This window comes from Diachasma alloeum, unplaced genomic scaffold (genome assembly GCF_001412515.2).
Source record: "Diachasma alloeum isolate Michigan unplaced genomic scaffold, Dall2.0 Dall_scaffold_00339, whole genome shotgun sequence".
In the NCBI taxonomy this organism is placed as follows: Eukaryota; Metazoa; Arthropoda; class Insecta; order Hymenoptera; family Braconidae; genus Diachasma; species Diachasma alloeum.
In genome coordinates this window covers 70,884-88,735 of record NW_021680478.1, presented here as the reverse complement: position 1 = coordinate 88,735, position 17,852 = coordinate 70,884, and the positions used below count along the sequence as shown (strand labels likewise).

Here is a 17,852-nt window from a genome sequence, read left to right as displayed (position 1 = left end):
ATGTTTAGAGGCTCTAGCACGTCATTTCTCGACCCGCTCTTTCATTTGAGTCCAAAAAAACATTCATATCTTGTCTCACATCGCTGCCACAAACTCGGGTCTACAACTCTGGTTTTCAGTTGAAATTGGAATTGTTAATTTACACAATAATAGGAGTTCATTGACGATTTTTTTTTAACTCGCAAAAATCTTCAAACAATTTGCTACCGATTGGTGATAAAATTTTTTGGAAATAATTAAATAGGGGGGATAACGCCTTTTTTTTCAGGGGTGATTTTTCAAAAATTTATTTAAAAAAAAGTACTAACTAGCAAATGTTTTTTATTAGCTCGCAATTTTTTTCAAAACTACTTCAATGAGGAAAAAAATAAAAATTTGGAATATCTATACATGAGGGGCTAATTGATGGGATCTCATGTGTTGGACGAAATTCGCTGGTCAATCCTCTTGGTGACACCCCTCCTGATGCCCTGATGGGGTGTAATAATTTTGTTAGGTTAGAAAACAGCTCCGTGTTGCTTATCGGAAAGAAAGGAGCATAATCATAACTGAAAAGTGAATAACAATTCACGCTTAAATGGCATTTATGACGGGTTTGGGACATAATATCCCGTATCTGCGGCAGCAGTTCGTTGCACTTCTTGGAAATACCAGTGCTAGTGTGAAAGTTATCTGTATAATTGTACTTTTATCGTATTGTTTGTCTTACATAGACCAAGCAGTACTAACTCTAAGTGTCACACCAGGCTATTTATTACCTTCTGTCTTTTGGATATGGACAGCACTTACATTTTGTTTTTTGGAAATACATTTTTGGGAGGTATGCGCTGACATTATCACGGTTGGACTATGCGGTAAATTGATTGAACCTCTGTGGGGTGCTATGGAAATGATGACTTTCTTTGCGATTGTCAATATTGGCGTTGCCATTCTATCGGCAATGTTTTATTTGTTTCTCTTCATGTGCACTGACGATCCAAGTTTTTTGTTTGAAATTCATATTCATGGACTTACGGGATACATAGCTGGTAAAAATTTATGTAATTTTCTCAATTTATTAGAAGTAAGGAGATGAATCGGAGCTCGTAGAAAATATAAATATAAATAAGACACCAAAAGAATCATACAACACATTTCCTCGCGTGACACGTCTTCAGAAAAGACATCTCTAAAACAGCGATTTTTTTAAGCAAATTTTTTATAGACGAAAAAAGGAATAATTCATTCAATAAAAACATTGAATTTCATGATGGTTCTGAAATAACCTCAATTGAAGAATATTATAAGATTACAGAGAAATGAGTCATTGGTCAATATTGAAACAATTATTATCTCTTCTAAGTATTATTGCTAGTTGAAAAAATAACACTTGCTACAGAGTAAAATATGGAATGCAATTCCTTAGTTTTTGTTTGGATTTTCGTTATTTAGTACAATATCATTAGTTCATTTTTCAACTTTTATTTTTCAGGAGTCAGTGTTGCGGTCAAACAGATAATGCCCGATCATATTCTCGCAAAAACTCCGGTGGGAAAAATCACAAATAGAAATGTTCCATTGACGGTCTGGATTCTACTCTTATTACTATGGATTGTTGGTTTGTTAGAAGGAACCCAGCCGACCATGTTTCTGAGTGGTTTGTTTGTCTCATGGACTTATTTGAGGTTTTATCAGAAGCATTCAAATGGAACAAAAGGGGATATGACTGACAACTTTACATTTGCTAGGTATTGAAGTAATCAAGTAATTTGCCACTTTCCTTATTTTTAACATCAATATAATTTTTCTCCGTAGTTTTTTCCCGAACGTTTTACAACCACCAGTAGCTATCGTGAGTAATACACTACACAATTTGTTTGTTCGTATTGGTTTATGCAAGAAGGTCGTTCGAAGATTTGATATGTCCAACGCACCACCAGGGCTGGTCATCAGTTTACCTGGAATCGATCCTCAGGACAGTGAAAGACGAAGGTTTGTAGATAATTGAATTTCAACATTTGCCAACAAGCAAAAACACCTATCAAGAAACATGAGTCTAGAATTTTTCAATCAACAAATAATTTACTGGAGATGTTTTGCTAGAAAATTCAGGTACATCGTTTGGTCCCATGAAAAATGTAATTGGGATCTGCTTATTATTATTATTTCGAACGTGGTCAAAATTTCCAACTTCCCGACCCGAAGTTAACTATCTTCAGAATTGATGGCCGTTAATAACAAATTGGAAATATGATTTTTCCATGAATTATATGTTCTGAACATATGTCTGTCCATTTATATTCAATCAATTTTTCATTGGTTTTCATTAGTTTTTCATAGATTCCTCTTTATTTTATGTTCGCCCATAAAATGTTCAGTATTCATAAAGGTTCAGCATTTTTTAACGTGAAGATTCGTTCCCTGGTGAATCACATGAAGAAAATACCCATACTCGCCATCAAGCACTATCATCTCCGTGTAATGCATTAGGTATATTCCATATTGCCAGGTCCGAAAACTATTCATAGGACCTAGCGACATAATGAAAAGTATGAATTAATTGAGTACCCAATGTCTTGTGTAATCACTACCTATGTTTATAGACAAATAGCACTGAAAGCATTGAGCGAACGGTTGAGTAAAGACCATGCAAGGCCTTGGCAACAGGATAAACATAAAAAACACTCATCAACGTCTGCAGTGGTATCTGTGTCAATACCAGAATCAGCACTTCCAAAACCTGTCCCGTCTCCACTTATACCGCAACTCAACTTGAATATTCAGAATCAAACTTTTGGGAATATGTGATGAGAATCGCTTGCATACGAAAGTGAAGAATGATTGATGCATCCTGTAATTGAAACCAAAACACGAAAAAACTTGGAAAAAGTGTTTGTTCCTTAATATTATCAGTTTCCGATTAATGTTAATGCAAACTTGGTTCCTTTGGAAAGAAAGACTTCTGTATCCGTAGTTATCAACAGATTGTACTTTTTTTTAGGTGAATACAACGTCTACAGGCAGAATGCCTTGTACTTTCGTGATATCCAGACGTATCCTGAAAAAAAGGCATGTATCAGGAAAATGATTTAAAAAGCTCTATTTCGGAAGTCAAATGCAACAACATCTAACTCAGTATTTTGATTCAAAAAGACCCAACTCCATTCCTCCCACATGAAAGTACTATCTCAGCGGTACTATCTCAGCGGAAATTTGAAAAGGTATGGCTCAGGCAAAAGACATTCAGTAAGCTATGAAATTTAATATCATAATGAAGTTTGTGTATGTGCAGAATATATGACATAGCCTACGATCATTCTTTTCTTCCACCAGAGAATGCTTTCTTGTGAAAGAATTGAGTTCAACTTTTTTAAACCACAACATTGAGTTACATTTTTCAAATTGATTTGCGAGATAGAGCTTTTGAAATTATGCTGCCGAGGTATTTCGTTACTTCTAAGAGACGTCGATTTATTATGTGAAATAATAAAAACAGATGGAATTTCTCTATTACTTTTTTGAGGTGAATTAAAATATGTTTAGAATGTTATTTTACTTGTGACAATGAATGAGATGTAAATATTTCATATGGATATGTAATCTTATTGTACAGAAATTTAAGAAGAAAAAATCACCAAATTTGTCATTCTTGTATTATTCCTCACTTATGAATAGTAATCATTATTTCTCCCGAGTATTAAAAAAAGGGGAAAGTCGACTTTCGCCAAAATCGAATTTTATAGCTGGGTGAACGTTGATTCCAATGATTTGAGCGACGGGCTATTGAAAACTCTCAAAAGTAAGTGGAAAAGGTGAAAACTGAAAAAAAACATTTTCAGCGGGGGCCAAAGTGTCAGATCTTGGATTTTTTCAGGGGGAACATTGTTTAGTAACATTACACTTTCCGGGGAAGAAACCCAAAATCGTTAGAACGGTAATCAAGGACAATCGATCCGGTCAATAAAATATCCGGAATTGAGTATGATCGATTGAAAAAGTATAGCATAAGCATCAATCACAAGCAGCCTAACTAGCGCGCGTCTCGCCTAGTATACTTAATTTTCAAATAAAATGAATTGAATTTTAAAAAAATTATATAATCTTGCAAAAAAATTATCATAAAATACAATAAAATCGGAAACGTGTTTGAACATTACGTTTAAATTTCGTAACTAATTGTTCCTTGTGTATTTACATAGTATTTTCACAAACATTGTTGAGGCAAGAAATTTTTGAGAAAAGACAACCGGGCGCTCTTTTTACAGACAATTGGGGGATCTCTAATTTTATAGGATGTCTTTATAAAACAATTAGTTTCAAAAATATTTGCAAAACTATCCAATTGATTCACATATAGATATATATATATATATATTTTTTTTTTGATAATGGATGAAAACAACGACATATTCGTGGATGTGCTAGAAAATATTTCTTATGCAAGAAAATATCAAGGGTTTTTCTGATAATTCTAAAATAATTGAATGAGGAATGCAAAACAAAACCTAAAAATTTTATTCATAACTTCAATTTTTAGTCAATTTCATTTTTAAGAATGTATAACTTCTCCCGGAGAGCTTCCTTATCGATTACAGTGCCCATCAGTCTGCCCTAGAAATCCGTTTTATCTATAACTTTGGCAATACCATGGGCACAATTTCTTCGTTACCACCGACAAGACCAATAAAAAAGTTTTCCTATGCGGCTGGTAGAATGTAGAACTTATTGTCAAGACCGTTTTCTAGTTCATCTATAAAATTGTTGTTGATGTTGTGGCCATTGAGGTGGAGCTACTTGTTGTTGGTTATATGGAGTATCCTGCACATAACCATTGGGCGATGGACGCATGTTCGTAACAGATGAAATGTACTGTTGCTGTTGCTGTGCTGTATAAGAAATCTGACCAGAGTGCTGAGGAGTAGGGAAATAGTTCTGATTCTGTGATACTGGCGGTGGCACATTATATCCATAATTGATTTGGGGGTTTTGATAATAATGATGGGTTTGAGGGGGATGTATATCACTTGTTATTGATGTATCTTGAATCGGGACAGTTATCAAATTTGTCCGCATTGTTTGATTTGTTGAGCCCGAATTCTGATTGTAACTTTGTAATGTTGCCATTTGAGATCGGTGTTGCTGCCTCTGTTCACTTGTTGGCTGATTGATCATTGAATTGACTCTTGGGTCATTGCCCATCATGGGTTGAACGATGTGTGATTGGATTTGTTTCACTCTAATCGGTTGCAGTGATCCTGAGGGAACTTTTCCGATTGGGGACTCGAGGTCCGATTTTGAATGAACATATTGTGGTAAAGGATCTACCGACATACTTTGTCCGGTTTGAGGCGGAGCTGATACATGGCGGTGATTGATGTGAGCCTGAAACACAAGTTCTTCGGACTTATTGCGATTTCTCATAGCCATTCGCATGATATACATGAAAAATAGTCTACATGGTTCTATAGACAATGGAGTGATCCACTAAGGGCAGATCGCGGTGAAATTTTAAAGTCTCTGGGTATTATATAGACGATCGTGAAAGTTTATAATATATGTTCTCCTATAGAACAATCTGTGACCGGGGCGCTAATCCTTTTTCTGGTTTTCGCGCTAATGTCTCTCTTCCTATTTGATGAACCTTATATATTTTATAGTCATTCCGAAGCTCATTCAATAAGCTTCAAATTGCCACGTGAACCATTCCATTCTGATGATTTTTCATTAAGTTATAGCACTTTTAGGCAAAAATTGTTTTTTCGTGCTTGTACTCCAAAATCAGCTTTGTGTATTCAAAATCGTTCATTTTTCAGTTTTTGGCAACTGAAAAATCAATTATTCGGAAGAATAATAACGATAAAATTCAGAAAAATGGATAATAATCATTAATTAATAGTTAAATAATCACTAACATCAACAAATATTAATCAATCAATGAATATCATAACGTTAGATCGATTCATAATTCAGATGGAGGATACGAATTTTCAATTTTCGAATCGTGCATTAGTCTAGTGGTTATGTCTTAGGATTAATATACGTAGGATCGTGGATTGGAGCCCATCATAGGTAGAATATTTCAAGTTATCAAAATCGGATTGTTGTTTTCAGTGTACAATCCTGTACTAATGATGTACAATCGAGTACCTAAGTCCGTTTTTCTAATTAGTGACCTATGTCGGCTAAATACCTGGGGGTCCGAAGTTCGGCCTCCTCGCCTTTATTCTCCATGCTCTTACCTGTAAATCTCGTTGACTCAGATATGTTCTGCGACATCCAGCGTTTCCATAGCGTGTTCCACCATGAGTACACATGAAAACGGTACCAAGGCCTGTTTGCTCCACTCTCGAAACTTTTTCCACACACCTGGGACATATTTTATCTTCTCGTTTACCACAAGATAGACAAAAAACATGTTTACACGGAATCTGAAAGAAAGGAAAGGTAAATAACAATCAGTTAATGTTAATAACATCGAATTGAACTAAAATTGGAGGGCTATGACCATTCATTCGACATTTCTGATTTGAAGACCAGCCAATCAAGCCGATAAAAATGTGAAATCTCATGATTATTGCGCGGTAGGCCAATAGTCTTGTGGCTAAGGAATGCAACAATTTCTGCGAAGACTTATCGCAAAATACCACGTAGAATTCCTTGCATATAACCCCTTGAAAACGGTCGTAACACCGATCCCGAAATTTTTTACGAAAAAAATTTTGCATAGTGAATAAATATGATATATTATATAAATATTACATAGTATAGATGACTCCATCTAGTAATGATTTTACAAAGGAAAGAATATTTGGTATACCATTCGTCCATAAATCAGGATCGGTTTGAGGCACTTGTCGCAGCAGTGAATCATTGGGTTCAGAACTTTTTCACCAATAAGATTGACTCGATGATCCCATCGAAGTCTCAGCATTGGTTCTGGAGGTCCTCGATTAATGGTCGTAAAGGTGGGAGCTTCTAATTGCGAAATATCTGCTTCCAAATCGAATTGATGCTCGGTAACGGTCTGTTGTTGTTGATCTTCTGAACTAGATTTCAAAGTAGTGGCGGCATCACCATTATCTATTTGACTCTCTTCATGCTGTTCAACATTATCTTCTTCATCACTCTCAATTATCTGGTGACGAAGAGAAAAATTATTTTCGAACAGATAGCTCAATTACACAATGCTGTTATACCTTGACAGTTTTTCTCGCGCGACCTCTAACTTTGCCTCTGGTTCGGCCCCGGCCTCTTCCACGGGTGCGTCCTCTCATTTTTTTGCAATTGTCTTCATCCATTTAATTCTGAAACGAATGAAAAAATTCATCTTTGATATTTTTTATACCAAAAACTGGCTCTGAAGATTATTACAAATTTATAAGGTTACGGTCGCCGTTATAACAAGATATCCTAGTATTTCCATCCATGGAGGGTTTGAACAATTCACTGCAATGCCAACCAACTGATTTACTAAACTATTTATGAATTGATCAATATAATGAATCAACAAAAGTCACCTATTTCTAAATTCATCGAGTGGTTCAATGACGACAATGTCTTGCGGCCGGATCACTATTATTCAACACAACACACAATCGTCAAAATCAGTTCATATGTATGTACAGGCGTACTGGCGAGATTCTAGCTTTGGGTTCCATATAACATACTGGTGGAGAAATTGGAACCCGAACTTACACTCTCTCCAGTACGACTTTATCAAAGAGGGAGGCATAGGCTACTATGTCGACAGATTTTGAAGTTCACTTGATGACCGCCAGGGGCGTAACGTGACAAGCGGGGATTTTCATTGAAAAAACGCGGTCGGGGTTTTAACACTTCTCAGCCAATGAAAAATATACTGTCGGACTGACAAGTCCGTTCCCTTCATTTTCAGAGGTGAGAGATATCGATGTGCGTGGGGATTTGCCAAAGTGTGTGGGGTAGCTACGAAGGAAATGGACTAGTCAGTTTATCTATACGTTCCTCATTAACTAAACACTCATTAAATACTGTGTGAAAACAATGCCCACAAAAAGAGTGTAGTCGCGGAGTGCAAAACAGGTGAAACAGACACGGAAGAAAAATTTGAATTGAGTATAAAATATACTGGAATCAAGTATATTTTATACTCAATTGAAGTTTTTTTTCCGAGCATGTGCCTGTGAAGAAAGCTTGTTTTAAAGTACCACACAATATTGAGAGCAGGAGAGAATGGGAAAAATCCATCCGGAAATTGAAGATAGTAAAAAATAAATGAACAAATGTCATTCTAATGAGTTATCATTTCAAGTCACCACATTTCTGCTCTTTTCATCCATAATTTGAGCATTTATTAAATACCGCTGTTAGAATGAGGCATTAAAGAAAAGAGACATATTCAAAGGACAGCTCATATTATAATATGAGCGTTCTCTTCAATATCATTCTTAGTTTTTAGATTTTTAATTGTTTTCAGTCTCCATTGCTCTTAATCTAAAAAAATTGACATATATTGAGTCTTCAAAACATGCGCAAGCCTGGTTCTGAAACTCCGAAGGCGCAAGCGCGAATGTGTCCGCTAGACGTGTCGCGCCGCAAGTGACAATTACTGGTACTACGAAATCTATCGCCGTTAAGGGAGTCATCCCCACCACCGAAAATTGGGGGTAGTTTCCAGACCTGTATGTAAGACCTTGGTAGGGGGTGACGCGGTCACGTGGCAATACATCAATGAAAAATTTTTTTTTCCACTGATAATCGATATAATGACACTTCCCCAAGGAGGAAAAACTATTTTCCTGTAATTCCCAAATTATTTTGCATCGATTAGAGTTGAAATTTCGTTATTGCCATTAATTTTTGTCAAGTATACGGTCTGACAATTTTTTAATGATTATTAATTATTATTTCCTAAATGGTAAAAATGACTTCCTAAAATTGACCAAATTATTTCCTAATTACTGCACTAATTACTGCCCGCAAACGTCGCAAACGGTGGGCCGAGTGAGGAAAAAGTCGCCCCTGGATGGCGCCACTTGTTGGTTTATGTGTGTAATAATTTATCATGGTAAAACAGGAGCAAATATTTCTCTGAAATTATTCGTTTGTTACAAGTGAAATTGTCAAGCGAAAGTATCCAATGTATGCTTTAGTTACCAATGTAGGGGTGAATATCTCTAATAGGTGGGGGAGCAGAGGGAACATAAAGCTCACACAGAAAGAACTCAATTTAAGATTTTTCTCCTGCTCTTTTTTTCCCAGGATTCAGTGTTGAAATATATTTTTGTAATAAAACTAATCTTTTTATTTCTTCAGAATCATTTTGACATTATGCACTATTGAACTCTGTTGTCAACAAAAGAGGGAGTAATAATTAAGACTGGGAGAATTGCTGATTAGAACAACCAGATTATCTGGCTTATGTCATCGTCAAAAATAACTTATACATTGCGCTATTGTACTTATTTTTATTTTTTTACTAGTTTTTTTTACTACTTGAAGCAGTAAAGTAGTATTGATAGTTTAAATGTCATTACATCAATGGAGTTTTTGGTTTGAACAAAACAACATGAAGAAATTTATTATTTATACTCTTTGTTATTTTTTTATACCATACATAATTTCATCAATTTATAATCCCTCCGCCTCCCCTCCCCCCTCCCCCCGTTTGTCACTCTTTGAAATAAGTTTTGTCTCTTCAATGCATCACTCATCCATACCATCCTCAATATACTAATATAACCGGATGGATCGGCGGCGCCTGGAGCACTGGGATTGTAATCAAGCCAGATGAAAGACATAAGTAAACGGAGTGAGTCAGTGTAGTGACACCACTGAATGTTTAATTCATCTTAATTCGTTTTAATTTGCATGAGGTTCAGCTGTGGGTCACTCACTCCAGAGAAATTGTGACTAACCACTGTACATCCATATATTGCTGGTCTCCTTTTTGTTGAAAGTCCACGGTCAGAGAGGGCAATTGATCGGTTTAGTTCTCATACTTATTGTCAGGGTATTTAGATATCTCATTTTTTTAACACGTGTTAATTGGAATCAGTAGTGGATATTGAAGTGTCGCAAATTTTCTAATTCATTGACTTAAGAATAAATATATTGCAGTCGAATTATTCAACTATTTATTTTGGGATTGTGACCGATTGAAATGAGGCCACAAAACTCATAAGCTCAGTGACTGCATATTTATTTTTGGTAATACGGCGAGAGATGCGGATGGTTAATAATTATTCGCGTCAACTGTCTGATAAACTAATCACATCAGAAAGGCATCTTTATATTTTACTAACAAAAAGATCTTTGAAATTTGGCCGGCCTAACGGCAAGTCTAACGCGTCTACTCAACGTAAATTGTATCTGACGCTGATCAATTTTGAGAAATAATATATACAGGTTGATCCAGTTTTGGACCTCCGAGAAACTATTTAAATGAAATATTCTGCTTACCTCGAAAACTAGGAGTCGAATTGTCGAGTCGTTCAGCTCATATAATATGCTGAATGTGGTCTAGATTTCGGGCTAATTGTTGATAAAATAGACAGATATGAAGAGCGTTGATTAACGCCGGTGGTTCAAGATGTCTGGAGGATGATCAGAAATAGCATTGAGATGAATCATTGATGATCATCATTTTCTGAAGAGAAAACTCAACAATTCATCGATAAAGGCACCTAGTCGATTCTTCAATCTTGTCTTCCAGACTCTCGTTATATGAAAGGATTGCACATTATACTTTTAGAATGGACTTTTTCATTTCTAATAAATAAATGTACAATTGCACATATTCATTCTGGAGTTATTGACGTAATAATTATGGAAAAACATAATTTCACCCAAAATTATATCAAAATGGGAAAAACCAACATTATAAAGCTTCCATTCGGACGGAAAATGGAAAATTTTAACGGAAAACTGTGACTAAACCAGTAAATAATTAATAAAAATATATACCAACCGATTGAAAACCCCTTCTCTCCCCCCCATATTCTGTGCAATCCTCTCGATAGGTCTCGAGTCAGCGTGGCGTATTGTCGACATGGTGGGGGAGAGGCCAGAGAGCCGCACAACCGGAGTTGCCGTCCTACGACTGCGGGAATCTCATCCCGAGATCGACTCTCCGTCTGTTCATGCTGTGGGGAACACGTTAAAAAAGAGTTTAGTCCTCTCACTCGCTTCACTAACGCATCAGTCACACTCTTGACTGCCAGAGTGAGACAGTAGTGAAATAGCACAGCATAGACACGGTGCGTTCAAATTTCGCATAGGGCGATTACAAAAAAAAGTTGAAAAAATACAAAAAAACCAAAATTTCTCCATCAGCGGAGGGAGAGGAGAAAAAAAAATTTTGAAAGAAAATTGTCCCGCCGGCGCTCAGACCCTACCGAACGCCGGTACCGAGTGCATCGACGAACGGTCCCGGTGAATCATTAGTAGCGATTTGATTGTTTGCCTTTAAATTTAAATTTCAAGTGTTTATTCATTTTTAGTGATCAATAAAATCGGAAGAATATTCAATTGATTGATTCTTAATTTTTAATTTTTTTTCCTTCTAGTTTTATTGAGTAAGATTTGAGATCTGAGACATTTTTTTTGTTTTCCTCGTGTTGTGAATCGTCAAAATGTGTCTGTGGAATACGTAAATTTGAGTAATCCAGAGGGAAATTATAGAGATTATCCTCTTGTCGTCGGGAGACAAGAGCTATGGTGTTGATTAGGAGTGCAATCGCGGCTGTGCTGCTTTGTCATCTTCTTCATGTAGCGATCGGCAATGGTCATCAGGTAAATTTGATCAGTTTTCAAGAATTAAAAAGGAAATTTATCGTAAAGCGAAATAAAAAGGGCAGACGACAATTATAAATGATGAAGATAATTATAAATGTTTTTTTTAACATAGAGTATTCCATGGAGTACAAAAAAAGGTCTTTCACACATTTTTTTATGTCTAAATCCGATTGTTGTCGGCATATTTGCGAAATAATTTCGTTATAATTTTGAACTCAACTTCTTTGTCCAAGAATTACATTTTATCAATTGAGCATCTTGTAACTTATATTCATTTTTTGTGGATGTTAATAAATTGACCAAATTCAGTGGTGAATTTCATCAATAGTTGGGAAAAGTATTTTTTGTTTTTCTTTTAAACTTAATTTTTAAATTCCCAATAAATCGGTGTAGTTTAATCTACAACAACTGTACACGTACAATTTGCAATATTCAATTTCAAGAAAATTACTGTCACATTCCTTGTTGTTTGGTATCTTATTGTATCTTGAGGCAATGAAAATCTGAAATCAATTGAAGGGCACTGAAAAAAAAGACTGGAAACTACATAATTTACATAAATTGCTAAACACCAATATCTACATAAGTGATGTAACACGATAATTCTCCAGGAACTTGACTGGCATTAGAGACCAAAGATTATTTCGTGAGATGTTCTCCGAAATTTGTCTTGCAGAAAAAGGCTCTTACGATTTGTCTTTAAAAGCAGACATATAAGAAATAACTGCAACTTGTACATTTTCTTTTTTTTTCTTTTTTTTTCAACTTTATACACAACTCGTACAATCTCGATAAGCTATAAATGAGATGTTAATGGCAGTCGTGATATTCCACAGACTTGCTCAAAGAAATCAACTCAACAAATTTGATCTTGGCCGTGTGAGTGTCTACCGGTGTTAGGAATAGAATCGCGGAGGTAGACGAGGGGGACTGATGGCAGACAGTAGACACCGTATTCTGAGAATTTCCGTGATATTTGTGGGATCAGCTGAGGAATTTACTAAGATAATCTGAACGTCTCGAGATTTCAAAATTTCAGCAGCAATTTTTGTGCGCAAGAGACAGACGAACGACTGAACGTCTCGATTGATTTGTCAAGATCCATCAACCTTGAATTGAAATTAAATTAAATGCAATAATTGTCAATGATTATCAGTCGCGAAGGCGGTTCAAATAAATTAAAACGAAAAAAATTTAATAGAATTCTTTCAATTCAATACTGGCGATACATTCATGAAAAAAAATCGATGCGCGGATGATAACGGTCAGCAATTGCGATAAGAAATATCCCCGATGCTATGGAATAGTAACAGATTTTTATATGTAATCAAGTCATCAATTTATCTTATCCGTTTTCCCTTATTTTTTACCAATATTCTCGATAAATCTTCTAAAAATAAAGGTACCGCTTCCCCGTCCAGACTCGAAAAATTCAATTTTCCGTGATATTTCTTTGGCATTGGAAACTATGAATTGACAGGAAACGTTCTCAATGAAGAGTTTCCTCTTGTGATTTATAATATATTAATCCTGTCACCAAATCACAAGTCTCGACAACCGGATATTGAATTAAATTCATTATCTATGAAAAAGTGATTTCGTTACGGTTGTGTTGAGACAGCTCATTTCTTCATATTTTCAACTCTATGATAATTTGATTGCTCGGCGGCGTTGCAGTCCAATGAATTTTTTATTACAATATTGATGCTGGATTGACAATGGTAATTGACAATATCTTAAATGTCTGAGTGTAAGAGATGACAATTTTTAAAAGAGTCGGTTGGGTATCTGGATTTAAAGACAAGAATGGGGAGAAGGAGCAATGAGGATTTACCCCCAAATATTGATGGCTTAACTCCATTAATAATTCCCTCGGTTTTTGTTTCTCTTTTCTTCTTTTTACATTCATCTACGTGATCGATTGAATTAACTCCGGCTGGAATATTGGGGTAGCTGGGAAGGGGTGATAGTGTAGAGGGAGGTGAGATGAGTTTAAAAAAATAATATAAGAGATGCCAAATTTTTATAGAGAAGAATAATATGTCATATAATAATTTTCATTCGCATTATTCATTATATAAGTAAACAATGAAAATAAAACGGGAAACGAAAAGTAAGAGGAAAAAAATACAGAAGACTTATGTATACATAAGCAAACGAAGATAAGTTTAGTTGATCTGTGTTAGGGTTTCGCAATTTCATAAGTTTCTGTGTTAGACATTGAAATGCGCCCAAACAACTTCTCGTATGTTAATCAACTCTTTTTTGTGCAAAAAATGTATTTAAAAAATCATAATAATAATAATAATAATAATAATAATAATAATAATAATAATAATAATACCTTCAACCATGTAGGCCATTCAAGGGCTTCGGGTAAATATAATAATTCGATGCTTAGAAAGTTATTGAGCGGATGAAGGCACATCGATTGGGTTATGAATGATGAGAGATTTCCGAGGAGGATCAAATTACGATTGCGTTGATAATAAATAAAGAGTCTGGTAATGTGACACCAGCCGCAGACAAAATACATAACATGTCATTGATTTTGATTTATTGAGGAATTCAAGACTAAGTTGTACATTTTCATCAGAAAGGTCCAAAGAAATTTAGTACGCAAATCACAAATGATATCTGGACAACTCATTGAAATTTCATACCATTGATTGCAAATATCTGGGAAAAAATAATGCATTTCCGCTTGAATGCGGTCAATTGACTATTCCAATGAATTTCTAGAAATTTACTGAATCAATAATTTAATGAAATGAGAAAAAACTGTCAATTGAAAATTGATGATTAACGCACAGACCGGAGTATTTGTTGGAAATCAAATGAAAGCATTGAGTAATTCCGGCAATTCGCACGCGAAATTGGCGGTACATAATATTAGGAAGAGTTTTTAGCGATATGAAGGAATATGATCAAGCAAGTGATACAGTAGACGGAAGTAACTCCTTTGCTCGTCTATTTGAAGAGCTGAACAATTTCCCGCAGTAAGTTCGACGCTCGGGCAGGTAGGATCTCTACTCCTCCGGCGTTTTAAGCCCCCACTGAAGAACACATTGCATGCAACTGTATCAAAATTCTGGTGTTCTCTCACATACTACTTTGTATTTAGTCGCCTAGTTCAGTATAAACTTTGGACAAAATGAAACTCCTCAAATCATTAATATTAACAATTTGACAATTTCACAGTATTTTCAAATCGGAAAAACGTAACTTAATGAGAATGATAGTGTAATGAAAAACTTTTCATTTCGTTTCCCTTCTATCTAATAGAAGAAAATGATTCAAACAATTCCATTGTTTTCCATACAATTTTTCGATTTTTTAAATGTACTTTTGTTTTATACTTTTTAATATTTCTCAACTGTGATTTCACCAGTGAATATTAATATAATGTTAATAAGCAAGAGTTTAAGAACATTGAAAATATTGTGGATTATTGGTGGAAGAGTAGAAATCCCAAGGTTATGATGCGTCTGTACCGTATATTCCTCTTCCCTTTTATTTCTTTTAATTTTAAATCCTCTTGTCCCCCATGCGTGTGGTATTATAAGGCATCGGGATACGCGTAGGCGACGAGTCAAACTGGTTTGAAAGGGCGGAGTGGGTGTGTTCTATACTGTTCGGTTCTAAAGAGAAAAAGTAAATAGAAAGAATAACTGAACTTTGCAAAGAATGACAAAAGATAATTTTTCACCTTCGCCGTTGGTTTTGTCCTCCCCCCCCCCCCTCACTCTATCTCTCTTGCTTTCTTTTCTCTCATTGCTTTCATATTGGATTACATATGTAGAGATGAAGGGTATTCTTTGATGTTAAATAAATAGGGCTATAGGTTGCATAGTACAAGTAATAGAGGCAAAGTGGTTCAATAATTGCGTGCTTCATCTATCTTGTACGAGATAAATATAAAGCCAGAAAAAATTGCTAACATTTATGAACAAAACTTTGATAAATTTTTTCTTTAGACTCGAAACTTCTCTCCAGTCTTCATACAACTGCTCAACAGATGTCATTTCATCTTTTTTTTTCCTTGTATATTATGATGGGAAACCCATAAAGTTCATGCACAATCTTCAAGCGAATAGAGCGCACAGATAAACTGTCAACAGAACATCATATGTACAATATATAAAAAATATAAGGAACGCGATTTCTGACAAAATCGACGAGTGAAAAAATAAAAACCGGGATGAGTGCTATTTCTTTCTGGGAACTTCTGTTGCGTCGACCCGGTGACGATATCACCCGGAGATATTCTTTGTGCACATGTGTACATATGCTCATTCCCCATAGTGGAGGATATGTAATATATATCTAACGTATGTGCGTTGAGTGTAAGACGAGCCAAATTTAACACCACGTAGAAATTCACGTCGTATCTTGCATTATTCACACCTCATGAATCTGATATTCTTCGTCGCTTTTCGCCCTCTCCGAGAATCAAAGGACAAACATCGATTCTTCCCCATCCTTATTGTGTAACGATTCTTAAGATCTGAAATATCGGCGGGGGGGGGGGGGGGGGGGCATGAATTATGTAGATTACAGGTGAAATTCGATGCTATTTTTTTTTTCAATAATTGAGTATTTGAAAAGGTTCCATGAACAATTTATGAATATAGAATCATAAAGATATCATCTCACTTATTCTCACCTCGCAATGACTCCATAAAACTCCCGACAGTAATATTTTGTCCCCATTTCTTCGTGTTCTCTGTCTCAATTAACTTATCCATCAGTGAGATGAGATATTCAATTGTTTCATGATCCATCACCACTTGTTTCATACAATTCTCGAGCATGAGAACATCGCGCATAAATTAGACAGTTTTATAAATAGTGAAAAGAGCCCACGAGTTGGTATAAAGCTTTACGAAAATACAATGATGTCACGGACTATTTGCCGTTGCAGTACCCCACTTGCTTCCTTTTAAATCACAACGTTGGGTATAACCATCTCATGAAAATATATTATTTTTGATACCTCATTCCATCGATTTCTTTCCCTTTTTATAAAAATTTATTCACTCTCAAATTTTTATAAAAAGGGAAAGAAATCGATGGAATGAGGTATCAAAAATTGTCATTTTTCATTTTGCACTTTTTTTAATCTATTATATAAATTTGTTCACTCCCAAATTTTTATAATAGATAAAAAAAAGTGCAAAATGAAAAAAAGTGTAGTAATACCCCGACTCGTTCTTACAGCGAATACTAAAGAAAAAAAATACGGGCAGTCGGGATTTCATATGCTCGAATAAACCTCAAAGGCAGCCCACGGATTTATGACCTTTTCGGATAAGGAAGAATTTATTGAAACATTCCTCAATTTTCTGTATGTTTTTTCGTCGAAAAACTTGGGCCACGCGGAAAATGTAATCCGATGTAGTACTATGATAATAAACTGATTCAAGTCAGTAAAAAAAACTAACAATTTTTTTAACTAAATACTTTTTTACCAAGATTTCACGAGTGTTCAGGCGATTGTTATCAGAATGTAAAAGTGTGTAACGTGCACTGAGATATACCGGGCACCTGGTGCGCCCCTCTCGGGTCCCACTGATAACATTCATCCGAGTTCAACGACATTATTGCTACGAGGTGAATATTTGATGCTCACATCCAATCCCAATGCATGTTACTTTATGATGTAATTGATATATTTGGTCAATATACTCAACATTGAAAGTACCTTCTCCTATCCGTGACTAATTGAAGGAGCAAAAATAACGTGAGCCGGTTTTCGAGACCTTCGTCGCCGTGATACGTTATCTTCTCTTGGCAATTCAGTGGATCTCAACTATCTATATCATGACATAATTTAATTAATTCAAGTGAGATTTTGAAAAAATGAACAGAAGTCAATTTTTTTCTCCAAACTAAATTTTTAGACAAAATTTTCCTATCCCCCATAGATTTAAAGGTAGGCACCAAAATCTAAAATCTACTGACCGTTGAATTAACAATTGAAAAGAATATGTATGTATTATGAATGTGTCGATGGTAATTGATTCATGTCCTATATAATCGAACATGCGGCAGATGCGTTCACCATGCCTGGAAATACCACGATACCGCAGAATAAA

At 35.4% G+C, this 17,852-nt stretch overlaps 3 protein-coding genes across 9 annotated transcripts in view; 2 read left to right on the top strand and 1 right to left on the bottom strand.

The window, feature by feature from the left end:
• Window positions 1-460: 460 nt before the first annotated feature.
• LOC107040596 (transmembrane protein 115) lies at window positions 461-3,625 on the top strand. Of its 3 annotated transcripts, none has more exons than XR_001461023.1 (5): window positions 461-1,028; window positions 1,472-1,727; window positions 1,795-1,971; window positions 2,583-2,870; window positions 2,981-3,625. XR_001461023.1 is itself a non-coding variant. In XM_015260736.1 (5 exons), exons 1-4 carry the CDS (start codon window positions 578-580, stop codon window positions 2,785-2,787), a joined length of 1,089 nt encoding a protein of 362 aa, XP_015116222.1. In that variant the 5' UTR covers window positions 461-577; the 3' UTR covers window positions 2,788-2,832; window positions 2,981-3,625. The 3 variants fall into 3 exon arrangements, 2 of the variants coding, with proteins under 2 accessions (XP_015116222.1, XP_015116221.1); XM_015260736.1 differs by having other exon boundaries at window positions 2,583-2,832; XM_015260735.1 differs by having other exon boundaries at window positions 2,583-3,625.
• Window positions 3,626-4,471: 846 nt separating this feature from the next.
• On the bottom strand, window positions 4,472-7,701 carry LOC107040609 (E3 ubiquitin-protein ligase Hakai). Of its 3 annotated transcripts, none has more exons than XM_015260749.1 (6): window positions 7,497-7,701; window positions 7,351-7,425; window positions 7,176-7,283; window positions 6,797-7,114; window positions 6,219-6,407; window positions 4,472-5,361 (listed from the first exon to the last, which is right to left on the bottom strand). In XM_015260749.1, the coding sequence occupies exons 3-6, from the start codon at window positions 7,275-7,277 to the stop codon at window positions 4,726-4,728; spliced, it is 1,245 nt and encodes a 414-aa protein (XP_015116235.1). In that variant the 5' UTR covers window positions 7,278-7,283; window positions 7,351-7,425; window positions 7,497-7,701; the 3' UTR covers window positions 4,472-4,725. The 3 variants fall into 3 exon arrangements, with proteins under 3 accessions (XP_015116235.1, XP_015116236.1, XP_015116234.1); XM_015260750.1 differs by having other exon boundaries at window positions 7,367-7,425; XM_015260748.1 differs by lacking the exon at window positions 7,351-7,425.
• Window positions 7,702-11,068: 3,367 nt separating this feature from the next.
• LOC107040636 (basement membrane-specific heparan sulfate proteoglycan core protein) overlaps window positions 11,069-17,852 on the top strand; it is a 63,430-nt gene continuing 56,646 nt past the window's right edge. For all 3 annotated transcript variants that reach the window (XM_029126272.1, XM_015260792.1, XM_015260785.1), the window contains exons 1-2: window positions 11,069-11,216; window positions 11,526-11,751. In XM_029126272.1, coding sequence (XP_028982105.1) covers window positions 11,674-11,751 — 78 coding nt within the window. In that variant the 5' untranslated portion in view covers window positions 11,069-11,216; window positions 11,526-11,673. The remainder of the gene's footprint in view (window positions 11,217-11,525; window positions 11,752-17,852) is intronic.

Coding starts and splice junctions, on each gene's coding strand:
- LOC107040596 (XM_015260736.1), top strand. CDS start 578: ATGGCATTTATGACGGGTTTGGGACATAATATCCCGTATCTGCGGCAG. Junction 1,728..1,794: donor GACAACTTTACATTTGCTAG/GTATTGAAGTAA, acceptor TTTTCTCCGTAG/TTTTTTCCCGAACGTTTTAC. Junction 1,972..2,582: donor CAGGACAGTGAAAGACGAAG/GTTTGTAGATAA, acceptor CTATGTTTATAG/ACAAATAGCACTGAAAGCAT.
- LOC107040609 (XM_015260749.1), bottom strand. CDS start 7,277: ATGGATGAAGACAATTGCAAAAAAATGAGAGGACGCACCCGTGGAAGA. Junction 7,115..7,175: donor GCGCGAGAAAAACTGTCAAG/GTATAACAGCAT, acceptor CTTCGTCACCAG/ATAATTGAGAGTGATGAAGA. Junction 5,362..6,218: donor TGAGTCAACGAGATTTACAG/GTAAGAGCATGG, acceptor CTTGTGTTTCAG/GCTCACATCAATCACCGCCA.